The sequence below is a fragment of the Canis lupus genome, chromosome 24 (genome assembly GCF_048164855.1).
Source record: "Canis lupus baileyi chromosome 24, mCanLup2.hap1, whole genome shotgun sequence".
NCBI lineage: Eukaryota > Metazoa > Chordata > Mammalia > Carnivora > Canidae > Canis > Canis lupus.
In genome coordinates, this window is record NC_132861.1 from 6,885,142 (window position 1) to 6,899,204 (window position 14,063).

The 14,063-nt window shown below is 32.2% G+C and overlaps 1 protein-coding gene across 12 annotated transcripts in view; it reads right to left on the minus strand.

Moving 5' to 3' along the window:
- Positions 1-14,063, minus strand: part of NBEA (neurobeachin) — a 674,173-nt gene that overhangs the window by 358,876 nt on the left and 301,234 nt on the right. For all 12 annotated transcript variants that reach the window (XM_072795453.1, XM_072795459.1, XM_072795454.1 and 9 more), the window contains one exon: positions 2,657-2,718. In XM_072795453.1, coding sequence (XP_072651554.1) covers positions 2,657-2,718 — 62 coding nt within the window. The remainder of the gene's footprint in view (positions 1-2,656; positions 2,719-14,063) is intronic.

Below are 14,063 nucleotides of genomic sequence, written 5' to 3' on the forward strand. Positions count from 1 at the left end.
CAGACACTTGTAATATGATCTCTCATGTAAATTTAGACCATATTTTGCACACAAACCAGTGGCAATACTAAGTTTATTCAGGAGCTCAATAAGAAGGGAAGAAGAAACTAATATCCTTAATAATAGTTGTTAACATGATATTTCCGAAATGAAAAGCATAAAAATAAAAGCATCTAATGTTTTGTAGCAAATGAAAGAAAAACAAATACTGAGAGAAATGTTGCATTTTTTCTTTTTTCAACCCTTTGCTACCTACTCTCTCCAAACAAAGTTTTATCCTTCAATAGTTTATCTAAATTTGGAAAAAGAAAACAACCCTTTTTAAGCAAATAAATAAACTGGAAAATTCCATTTGCTTTGGAATTTTAATAAGATAATATAGTCAAAATGCTATAATAAATCATAACAGCATAGAGCTATAAATATTTACAAAAAGCTGACTATAAAATAAAACAAAAGGACATATCAGAAGTCTGTAGCTTTAAAGACTCCTCAGGTTTGCCTTCCACCTTGGCACAGACAGCCCTACAAACTTTGCCAATTCAACAGGGATCAGCTCCATTGTCCAAGAGATGCATTAAGGCCTGTAGAAGAGAACCCAACTTTGGAGAGTGCTAGCTAGGCCAAGCAAAACTCCATAGCATCATTAACTATATTTTTCTTTATCAGAAGTCAGCTACTGCTACAGTTGTCCGCTAATGGATGAAAATAGGATATAGAGTATCTTTGATTTGAGCAGTAGAGAAAATGATAGATTATTTTAAGAAATTTTAAATGCATGTGTAGTTTTTGTGGGTCTTAAAACCAAGATTTTATACATCTGTGGAATAAATAATGATCATCAAAGATGGCTTTATAAGCTAATTTCACAGCAGAATAATAAACTCCTCTCACCTGAATTGTATTAAAGGAAGATTATTGCTCCTTTGTTTCTTTAAAAGTATTTTGTGGAAAGCAACACTTCCGTTTACAAAATAGCAAAACAACTGTAACTATTTTTTACAGACATACATTTTGCAGCCACTTAAATGAGGTATATTTAATCAATTAACCACTTGAAATATTTAAATACACTCTAAATTATTTAAGAAATTCAACTTAAAAATCAAACTGAGAGACATGTTTATAATATTGCTTTGCTGAAACACTGAAAGAAAGTGCACTGCACAGAGTGCTTAAATTTCTCACTCTTCCTTTCAATCAATATCTGAGGCAAAGTTTCATCTCTAGGGCCCTTAATGGCAGGAATTCCTGGAGCCAGCAAATGAGTAATGTTAAACCTATGATTAGATGATGAGGCCATCAAAGACACTAGACCCTAATGCTACATTCTTCTTTATATCTCTGAACTGCAGTAAAACCCTGAGCTAAAGAAGAAGGAATTTTAAGCTACGTTTTTTTTCCACAAAAGCATTTTTTTTTTTAAATTAATGTGCGTTATCAAGAACTTAAAAGGTCCGAACAGCTCCCTCAGAATGTCTCTTGAACTCAGGACTCTGGCATTAGGTAACAATTTTCAAATGCTCTGCAGATGAACCCCTGCTAGAAATGCTGTTTTCTTTAACTTCTTCTTTATTACTGGCTGAAAAAGAAGGAAATGGGCCTAATGGATTCCCTATGAATATATTCTTGAAGAAAGTAAACCTGAAGACTGGAACTCAATAGGTAAGTTTTGGTTGTTTTATGTTTGCTAATCTATTGAAGAATCACTTGAAGCAATATTGTTGTTTATTTGTAAGTTAGCTGTGGCTTTGGGCAGACCTCAAGGTCAGTAACTAGGAACAGTTTACATGTATTTTTATTTCTATTGAGGAAACTAGGGATAAAAGTAACAGCTACCTATTACAAACATACATAACCTGTTTTTCTTGTTCTCACATTACAAAATATTTAATACTTATATGAAAATCAGGATCACTAGGGTTTCTTGACAGAGCTGGTAAGAAGAAGGATCACTGGATCCCTAATTTTAGTTATAAGAAAAGTGTATTAAATGTATTTTTAGTTTACTGTAACTGCTAAAAAGAACACCCAACAAATACAAATTCTATTTTTAAATCTGATTATTAAATAGCATAAGTAGATTTTTAGAATTTACACTGAAATATATGAATTACATAAAAAAAGAAAGCAACAAGGTATTATATCAAAGATCACACTCACTAATGAGCTATATTTTAGACTCAGGCTATTGAATAAAAAAAGACTTTGTTTTCATTATCTCTAATAGAAGAAAACATGTAACAATAAATGTCAAAATTATAAATTCCACTGTACCATTTTTAAAAGGTGGAATGTAAAGAAGAGTATCAAAATATCTATAACAGATTATATATATGTGTGTGTGTGTGTGTATATATATATATATATATATATGCAGATAGAGGACAACAGAAGGATAGGAAGGTGGGCAAGAATAAGATAGCTAAAGAGAGCAGAAGAAGGGAGAGGGAGATTGAATCAATATTTACATGTTATGATCATCTACATAAAAATACATTTTAATATAGGTTATTTTTTCATCTATGCAGTAAGAAATGGGAAGTTTTAAAAAAATATAAACATATACATTTATATGCACATATGCATTCTACTGCTAATGAAATTTAAAAAACCTCATGGATTTTAACGTAATCTAGTGAAAGAGATTTCCTACCTGAGAACAAAGCAGCATAACAAGCTCAACCACAGATGTGCTGGATTTCATACAAACAAGGCCTGCAACAAAGAAAGGTTGAACAAAATGAAATTACAATGGTAGAAATCATCATTCCAAGTTAATTTCTTAAGTAATTTTAACTTGCAAAAACTTTCTTTAAAACAGAACTAAAGTAAAACAAATGGCAATATTCACTAAAATATTCTTAGGGCATTAATTTTAAAATATTCAGATATTCAAGAAGATGTAAAACATACTAAAAATTGACTTCATGTTTGGATTATTTATTTGGTCAAGGCATTTCTTATATTTATACAAGGTGGTTAAGGGTAGTTATCAAAATTGGTGAGCTTGTTAGAGCTACTTTTATTCCAATGACATTTGCTGTGTGATTGTCTCCTGGAGCAAAGTACAATAATCAGTGAAGATCCACCTAAACTTTCTTCTAAAAGATAAAATTAAAATAATTTACAAATAGATAACTCCCCATAGACTGTCAGTTGTTAAATGTTTTTAAAATATTAAAAAATGAATTTCACAAACAAAATATTAAATGATGTTTATAAAATCTTCTACGGTTCTGTTTCCAATGTCTCTGAACAGATATCAGAAGGGTAAAGAATGAACTGTTATAATTTGTACATAATAATGGCTACTACTCATTGATCACTTACTGTGTGCTAGGCACTGTGCTGATTGCTTTATATTCATAGTTTCATTTAATTCTTATTTCTATTCTGTTACATACTATTATTATATCCATACTAAAGTTAAGAAAATATTCTTCCCATAAACAGTTTAAACATTAATTATTCATCAAGACTTTTCCCAATTGAAAGGATGGCTCCTGAATAACATATAATAAGAAAGCAGATCATGATTGGTGTTTTGGGTTTTTTTTTAAGTGCCAACAATGGAGGAAGATGTAACTAAGGATTAGGAGCAATCCTGGGTTCAAAGTATGTAATCATAACAGTTACTAAATGTAAAAAAAAAGTTTTAATTTTTTTTCACTTTAAAAAAATAATGTTTGCTTTTTCTTTTTAATGAGGATAAAAGTAATCAGTAAAAGCACTGGAAAGCAAGAAATGCCATGGTCTTACATTAGTTGTTGCTAAATGGAACGTTGAAGTGAAACCAGTTTTTTCTTCTTAAAGTGATTTCAATAAATAGTCTCAAATGCCTTCCAGGCTCTAGCATGTATATTTATTGTAGGTAGTGAATAAATAGCCTTTTGTGCCTACTCTGCTAACAGCCCTATCCTTATTGTACACATGACAGAAAAAGCTGTAAAAAGGCACTAGCATTCCATCCTATCAGATCTTTGGGGAGACAGTTAGCTAATGAAATAAGAGGCAGATGTGAAAAGCTCATTTAAGAGACAATTGCTGTAATTGATCAGCAATTCTCATGCTCAGGAGCTAGAGAGTCAAAAAGATTAATGGGACATTTATCACCTGTTGGCTACTCAACTATTTCAAATTCTGAAAAACTAAGTAAAAGGCCAAAGGACTATGCATAGCAAAAGAATCATAATTATGATATGTACTCCATATCAATTTACATTTGACTGTAGGCTATATAAAGAATAATTATTTAAAGAATTATTCATGTATTTATTTTGTGTATAGAATTTTTTAATACAGGGATCCCTGGGTGGCGCAGCAGTTTGGGGCCTGCCTTTGGCCCAGGGCGCGATCCTGGAGACCCAGGATCGAATCCCACGTCGGGCTCCCGGTACATGGAGCCCGCTTCTCCCTCTGCCTGTCTCTGCCTCTCTCTCTCTCTCTCTGTGTGACTATCATAAATAAATTTTAAAAAAAAATTTTAAAAAATAATTTTTTAATACATAAAACTTGAAGTAAAAATTAGGAAAAGCATGCATTTGTATTAATTTCTCACAGACTGATTTTTTAAATGAACTTCTAAAAATTCCTATGTAACAAGAATGTTTATCCTTTTTCACAAATTCTATCATAAGGGAAATACAAACAAATGTTCCCTCAATGCTTTGTTCAAAGGACATGACAACAAATTGACAGCATAGCAAAACTGCCATTTGCAAGCAATATGGCCATTGTGATTTCAACTCCATAGATCCACACCCCTTTACTACTGCGTCTTTTCTAGTTAGTTTTGAACAGAATGAACTAATGGATTCCCCTTAAAAGGATAAAAAAATCTAACCTTGACAATGAGAACACAAGCAGAGGCAATTCTGTAAGACTTATCAACCTTCAAATATTACACAATCACTTTGGTTGGAAGTACTCCTAGGTGTCAACATAAGTATTACTAAAACAAATAGGCAAATTCCAATGTTTTTTAATTAGAGATACTAAAAATAAAGCAATGTCTAATGATACTATCCTTGCACACTTTCTAAATAAAGAAGTACCCATATCTGAAAGTTTAAGATGTAAGAATAAACATTCTGTATTAACTTTAATCATAAGTTCAAGAAAGCCGCATTTATCTAGTAATGCTATAAATAATGCAGGCTGTATAAGCATAAGACAAATATTCTATAAGTGTGTATTTCAAATACATTGATTTTATGCTTTTTGTATATGGCAAGAAATTCATAATCAAACCAACTCATTTGGTATCTACTCATATGAACAAAGTATTGTGTTAGTACTGAGGAGTTTATAGTAATGCATAAGACATTATCTACACTTTCCCATGTACTCAATGTTTTAATTTAAATTTAAGGTTAGCTAACATTTACCTGGAGCTTTATCATTTACAGATCATTTTTATAGATGCCCTCTCATTTGATTCTCTTTTAACTCTTTATTATTGCCTCATATGATAGATAAAACATGAAGATTCAATGACTATTATCATTGGTAGAACTGGAACCCGAATTCAAGTCACTTAATTTGAAAATCCATTTGATGTTTGCTGCAGAGCTATTTAAATAATTAAACATGAATAGGACAGCAATACATCACTGTGAGAAAGGTCATAATAGTTAAGTCCAAGTGGGGTGATTTTGACAGTTTTCTTGGAAGAAGGCAGCATGTGTTGGTCAGACATGGGGAAAAAAGCACTATCTTTAGCAAAGCAGAGGAAGAAGGGAACAAAAAAATCTGGTAAATCCCCCTTTATTGTTTGGGGGATGATGAGTAGAGTATAGGAGGTGTCAGAACGTAAGGCTTAGGACTACAGTAAAATTCAAAGATAAAGATAGAAAGCAGTAAAATTATACATGTTTTTAAAAAAGGAAGAATTCAGTGCAAGTTATAAAATGGAGGAAATGACACTAAAACTAAGTTACCAGTATAAAATCAACTTCTGGAGTGAATACAATAAATACATGAGCAAAGGAGGCTTGTATGTAAAGGAGGTATTCGACAGTGAAGAAAGCTATCTAGTAAGAGCTTTTGAATATATTGTGAACTACACTGTTGAAAGATAAGGTCAGCTTACTGAGTGGCTAACATACAAGCACTTGAGATGATTAATTAGATGGACAAATTTGAGGTGGTCCAGATGCAGGAAGCAAAGGATGAACAGAACTCAGTAAACCATCATCCAAAACACTGGCAGTTCTTTTGGGTTCCCCGCTCCTAGGTGTAAGAAGTCAGTTTTATTTTCAGAACTACGCTTCCTCACCATAAACAACAAAACAGAACACCACCAAACCCCACTAAAATATAAGATGAAAGTGAAGTTAGAAGTTTGACCTTTGGGACAAAGCTTCTTTCTTTAACACAAGGAATACTGCAAGCAAGGTACAGTGATGCTGTTTTACTACAGAGCTGTTAGACTCTTCTGAGTCAATCTGAGAGTCTGACTTTATGTATCTGTTGAATTAATTAAAGTTGAAAGAGCCCTTAAGCTTTAAAATAATGTACAGCAATTCCATCTTTAGCAGGATGTTTGTCACAGTAAGAGGAAAAGGGTATGAAGCCTTACAGAAAGGGCAAGAAATCACATGCATTAAGGGCAGCTGAGTGGCTCAGCTGGTTAAGTGGCCGCCTTTTGGTTTTGGCTCTGGTCATGATCTGTGTCCTTGGATTAAGTCCCTCTTTGGGCTCCATGCTCAGCAGTGAGTCTGCTTGAAGATTCTTTCCCTTTGCCTTACTCCCTGCTCATGTACTCTCTCTCCAATCAATCAATCTTAAAAAAAAAAAAAAAAAAAGAATAGAAATCACAGCCATAGGTGGGGTTCATCTTTTAAGCAGTGTCAGAGTTTTCTTTCAGCAAGGTTTCTCTTCTAAAAGAGGAGATATATAGACATCTATGACGAGGGCAGGGCTCTGAGTATATACTCAATAGATTCCAACTAAATGAATAAATCTAGAGAACACCATTCACTGGGTAACTGCTACATTTGATGGAAAAAAATAAGATTTTGAGAAAAAAGTATTTTTGCGGAACAAGAGCCCAATTCATTAAAAAAACATTTATTGAGTGTAATATCTAATGTGCTAAATATCATTTCAGGTACTAAGCATAAAAAGGGGAAAGTGGCACAGATTTTGTAAACAAACAATCATGACATAGAATCCTAGGAGATACAAGGAGAGTATCAAGTGTTAGAAGTGCAGCTAGGTAGTGAGAAACTCTGCTAAGAATTCTTAGAGTATGTGATACCTGAGTTGGATGATGTTGAACTTCTCTGGGCAAAAAGAAAGAAGGGAAGGTCATCTGAGGCTACAGGAATATCAGAGGTATAAAGAAACATGAAATAGCTAGTAAAACAGAGTTGGACAATTATGTAGGGTTGTGCAGAGGACAAAATGCAATGAGTGCAAATGAAAACAGAGAGGGAGACAGGAAGCAGTGCCATATATGGTGTGGACTCCTTGTGGCAACAAGCGACAGACAGAATCCCATCAATTTTGGAAAGATCCTTTTTCTGACAGTGCATAGGAAGAAATCCGGAACTGCAGGGTCTAGTCAAGATAATGAAAGCCTGAGCTGAAGGCAGTGGCAATGCAAAGGCAGATTTGAAAAACATTTTGGAATGAGACAATACAGTATTTAGACGATGGAATATCAGGTTAAAGGGTAGGGTGAAGGAGCAATGGAAGTGTCCATGATGATACCTTTACCAGAGCTAGAGAAAATAAACGATGATGTAGGTATGTGGAGAGAAAGTGCTTTCATTCTGGACAAAATTAGGAATATAGACAAAAAAAAATAATGTTGAGCTTTAGGAGTGTTTGTTTTTGAGGAGTGTTTGTTTTTTAAGGTATATATGCTGTAACTCTGACAAACTGGATATAAATAAGTCTGGCAAATAGTACGGTGCTAAAGAAAATATAATTGTGTAGTTTTTATAACAGTCCCATTAGTAGACTACCAGTATTGACCCTACAAGTACTTTTAAGAGCTAGTTTTTCTGGGCAGCCCTGGTGGCGCAGTGGTTTAGCACCGCCTGCAGCCCAGGGCGTGATCCTAGAGACCTGAGATGGAGTCCCACGTCAGGCTCTCTGTATGGTGCCTGCTTCTCCCTCTGCCTGTGTCTCTGCCTCTCTCTCTCTCTGTCTCTATGAATAAATAAGTAAAATATTTAATAAAAAAAGATCTAGTTTTTCTATTTCTCCTCACAATAAAATATACAAGTTAGTTTTCCATCAAATACACAGGACTATTCTGGTAATTTGAATTTTAAAAATCAAGTCAGTCTTCCCAGGACTGACTTTTTAAATAACTTTCTAATGATTTTAACTTTCTTAAATTCCAAAATTAGTAGAGATTGAGTGGCAATGAAATAGCTTCATCTCAGTAATAAATGTTAGAACTATAGACTTTGAAAGGAATTGTACAAGCTCACTATGCTTCTTCACTTGCTTTAATGTCAGTGGTGTACAGTTGGTAATTTCTTCAAAACTCTCTGTTCTATGTAGTTTTTGCATTGTGTTATAAAGCATTCTAAAATACAGTGTATAACCATAAAGTGTCTTCTATGACCTCTGCAGTACTTACACATCTCTATCAGCATAATAGCAATTTCCTTTGTTTTACATCAGCCTTTTACTTTTTTATCTGCAATATACAATTTATTTCCCTATGTCATCACTGTGTATGGTCCAGTAAGTAAAAGACCACTTTCAGTTTTACCATTTAAGTCATCTTAACTTAGGTCAAAACTTAAGAATTAGTAAACCAAGTAATTTGTGTGGCTTTCTAAATTAAAACCAAAAAACCAAAACCAAACAAAAAAATCACTATTAAATATCCTTTGAAACAGCAATAATGGATTGATATTAATTACTATTGCTATAACTAATATTAATATGTGCACAGGTAATACTACTGTCACATTTCAAGATTTGCCTACATGTTCATTCAAAGATTTTAATTTAAAACTGCATTACAATGTAAACAATTATAGTATTACCTTATAGAAACTAAAATAACATTAAGCTAATTTTCTAAGAAGAAGCCTTTTTAGGTATTATTAAACCACTACAGTTTATTTTTATATTTAGATTATAAATTTTAAGTGAAAAAAAAAACCCTCAAAATAGTCTAAAGAAAGAATTCATTCATTCACTGACTTATTTTAGTTCATTAAAAACTAGGTGATCACCAACTTACGGCATTCTTAATGTCTTTATAATTAAGGAACAAAACTGAAGTCTCTGGGTATAGCACATATATGTATATTGAAGGGGTAAGAAAACTTTTGTAAAAGGCACAGACAGTATTTTAGGCTTTGATGGCACCATAAGTTTCTGCCACAACTACTCAACTCTGTCACTGTAGTGCAAAAGCAGCCACACAACACATAAAATAAATGAACCTGGCTGTCTTCCAAAAAAAACCCTATTCTTTGCAAGGTATGTGGGGTACATGTGCATGTGTGTATGCCTGGGTATAAGAAAAAGAGAGAACATGTATATATATGCACATATACTCACATACGCATCTACAGATTTTTAAAACTGCAGAGGAAATTATTTCTAAAATATACCTATGATGCTTTATAATTTCAAATCCAAAGAGTTCTGAATAAAAGCTTTCTTGTAAGATTGTCACAAATTCAATTATCAGCAATATTTCACCTACATAATATGATGTTCTTTTAAATCTTTATGCCACTTAGTGTAAATAGCCCTATGTATTACTACAGACATGTTAAATGTGTCTGATTAACAAACACCCCATATTCCTCCAAAGATATTATGAAATAACATATAGGTACCTATTATCTTTCTTAAATCCCAAAGTATCTACATCTAGCTCTAAGGTTTTGAATAAGGCATTTTAGGCATTTCTTAAAAATTTAAAAATGTGACAGCTTTATAAAAGTGAGAAATCAGTGGTACTCTCACACAAAATATTTTGAAAGATTCATAAATAAATTAATATTAATAATAATTTAAAAGCAATTTGATATTGGATCTTTCCCAATGGAAATTCCATATTTTCAGAAGAACAAAAAATCTATTTCCATATGGGAATGGTTGGCTAAGGGCTTTTAAACAGGAAATCTAGAATATGTAGATCACTCAGCAATAAAATTAATTGTAATCATAGTTACACAATACCTAAATAATCATTTTGACTGATTTATTTTTTAAAAAAGCTCTACTTTTTGTTGTTAGTGTGTTGATGTAGCCTAGGAGTCTTATAGACTGTGGATATTTCTTTTTTTATAGTTTTGTTTCTGCTTAGAATATTTGCATAACGATAGGGCTGAAGTTTCTAAAACTCATAGATAATTCTTTCACATGATAGATTATAATAAAAAAAGAATCTATAGTGATGTTTAATACAGTGATATTTACTAGTGACCTGATTATAATATGAGCCAAACTGAAGAGAATATTCTAATGGTACCAATAACACCTATTAAATATAAAACACTGCCACAAATTTACTCTTTTGTTACTTATGCTTAGAAACTGTCATTTTGTGCTAGCCCATCAAAAACATCATATCAGGGGAAATATCCTGGCAAATTCCTAATGTCCAATGTCATTCTTTTCTTGTCCATGAGACTTTAAACCTTTGTTTGCATGTTCCATTTAAGTATCATTTTTTATTTACACATACTAAAAAAGATTACAACTTCCAAATCATTTGGGATTAATTAAGTTTTGAGTTGGCTCTCTCTTGAGACATTTTCATTTAAATAATTTACTTATGGAACTATAAGTAAGCCACTGCTGCATGCACAGAGATGATACAATCTTTGACCACAAGGAGCTAACTGCCCTGTTACAAAGATATTTATGAAGGATTCTAGAGAGCATTATACTGAAAAAAATTATAATAAAGGACTATGCCTCAAAATAACTTAAAATAATTTTTTTTGAAGTTTTCATTAAATATTTTGATTCATTGTATCAGACTTGTTTCTACTACAGGAAAGATTGACCTGAGTGTCTTGCCCTTTTCTTGACTTCTTGATTTAATCACAACAGCAATGAAAAAGGATGAAATAAGGGAAATAAGAGACATTTTCAGTACCATAAATCATTTGAATCCCTCAATTCTCTTTGGGCTAAATTTAATTATAGAACCAATTGTTATTCCTATCCCACTTCCCTACACCATTTTTTTTCTCCTTTCCCCATGCTCCTTCAAATTCCAAAAAACCTCAATTAAATTCTAAAACTACTAAAGTATGTCATGTCCAGATTTTGACATTGCCCAAGAAAAGACTCTCTCGTCCCAAATAATCATGAAGAATGATACTTGTTTTAACTCTGTATTTCATTTCAAGAAATGAAAGAACAGAAAATATTCCAAGTTAGTCATATAATTAAACCACATGGTTAGTCAAATAAAAATGGCTATACTAATGCCTTCATATTAAAAATAAAAAACTGATATTCCAAAATATGAGTTTCTCCTTTTTTAAACAGTGTATATAAATATATAGTTATAGTTCTAAACTACCCAAATTTTGACTTTCATTGATTTAGATTCTCAAATAAGTACATTCAATAATTTTAGGTTCGTAAATTTCAATAAATTTAAATTTAAAGTTGTTTTTGTGGTAACATACACCTTTAAGTCCTTTATTCTTGGGTTCAGATAAACACTGGCTCTTTTTCTTTCAAATACTTAAATGCAATGCAAAACAAATGTTATGCATTTCTTAATAATGCATTTATGAATCTAAAATTTAAAAAAAACAAAGAAATAATTAGTAAAAGGAAATCATTTAACAATTATTGTGATTATGGCATATGGCAGAAAAAAAGTTAAAGTAGGCTCAGTTAGAGATTAGATGAACCTCCTTTATTTTCAAAAGTGCATAAACTTTATCCAGTAATTATAGGCTTAGATTATTGAAGTATTCTGAGAAAACAAACTAGACCTTAACAAAGTTATTTATCTGTGCTCAAAGAAATAAATTCTCCAATATGACCAAAGTTGATTTTTACTAAATTCTGCATTTAGGGCAAAATACTAAACAGGCATGTAATCAATTCAGTTTTATTCATTCTTAGTAAAAAGAAAAATAGGAAGTTCTTGAAAACTTGGAAGAACTTGAAAGTTCTTTAAATGTTACAATATTGAAGATAGTCTCAAAAGTTACAGAAATTATTTGTAAGCATATGATCCCATCCAAGCAACAATGTATTGGGAATATATGTCATGGATTATACCAAAAACAAAACAAAACAAAACAAAACAAAACAAATCACTGAATTAACAAGAGTATTTTGTTTATATCAGAAAATCCTACATCAAACTCACACCAATCTAAAATTCAGAACAATAATTGGGAGTCAAATTATAGAACAGTCAAATAACAATGCAGTAAAGAAATCAGCATGTGCATTACGCTGCAATTAAAAAAAACATTTTAAGTATAATGTATTAAACCTACTTATAAACTAAAAGCAAGCTGTGCTTCTTCTTCTAAACCTTTCTGCAATAATAGATCTATTATAAATAACAATTATGTTTTGAAACAGTATAAATGGGGAAATCTACAAAGTGGTATCAAGTAAATAACCACAAAAAGAGTCTGTCAAAAAGTAGAGTTAGTAATTTCCAAGAATTAACGACATTCAATGTCATTAAAGTAATTCCTATTGTAATTACAAAAAAATATTGGAATTGAGAAATAACAACAGGAAATATCTAACTTGAAGTAATGTAGATACTAATCTTAGAAAAATGACTTAGAGGGCAGCTCCACTGGCGCAGCGGTTTAGCGCCGCCTGCAGCCCAGGGTGTGATCCTGGAGACCCAGATCGAGTCCCACATCGGGCTCCCTGCATGGAGCCTGCTTCTCCCTCTGCCTGTGTCTCTGCCTCTCTCTCTAGCTGTGTCTCTATGAATAAATAAAATCTTAAAAAAAAAAAAAAAAGAAAAAGGACTTAGAGATCACTCCAAGATCAGCAATCACAAATAGTATTATTAAATTTGTAAAACAGAATGTTTGATATGAACAACTCTACTCTTGTCAGTGTATCTAGCCTCACGATGTCTTTCTATATCAAAACAAATATGTAAATAGAAAACATGTTAATGTAAGAATATTTTCTAGTTTAAACATTGCAAAGTAAAGCTGTTGAAATTACCTGTATAGACTTTTCAAGTAATTAGCTTCAAAGTTAAAATAATATCCATACAGAAAACTATCTTTGTTTGGATTTAGTGTAATTAGAATAACCCTATTGAGTATGAAGAGGACAATATTTTAGGCATGGATAACAGCATGTACATTATGCATCACAGGCAATATTTCCAAATGAAGGAGAAAAGGAGAAAATCAACTTCTAGCAGTTAAAACTGGTCACAAGCCTAAATTATAGCTTTCATGGATTCTATTACACATATTAGATTTTATTTTATATACAATCTAGTAAGTTCTGTTAGCTAGATACCAGGCAAAAATAGATTAAAAGCATTGATATTACATGGACAGGAGGTGTACACACAAAGAAAGCAGTGAAAACAAAAAGCTACACAGGAAAATAACTTTGAAAGAGACACAAGGAGAAAATCTTAATCTTCTAGGAAATATCCACAGAGGCAACAGCTCTACACACTTATTGGCTTAAAAATAATTGAAACAAAAAAAATCAAATTGATGGAAATCCAGCCATATGGCAAAACTTACAATCTTGGTTTGCATTTCTGTACTCTAGAAACATTAATGATGAAATAATTATCTTCCTGTCCTTTGCAATAATGGGACTAAAAACTAGATTTATGAAGCACTACAATTTCTGGGGAACATAACGAAATGGAGTCCATTTAGGTAGAAGAATACTAGAATGATATGAGGTAAGGTCTAGGAAGTAGTTACAGGAAACCAAAGATGCTCACTGGTAAATGAGGAGGTTCCTGGGGAAAGAGTAGAAAAGCTTATTTTTCTTGTGATACAGAGTCCACCTGAATTGCAGCAACTCCAGCTAATTACGGGGCATCTGTAATGTGGAAAACTGTGTTCTGAAACCTGAGGAGGACAGAC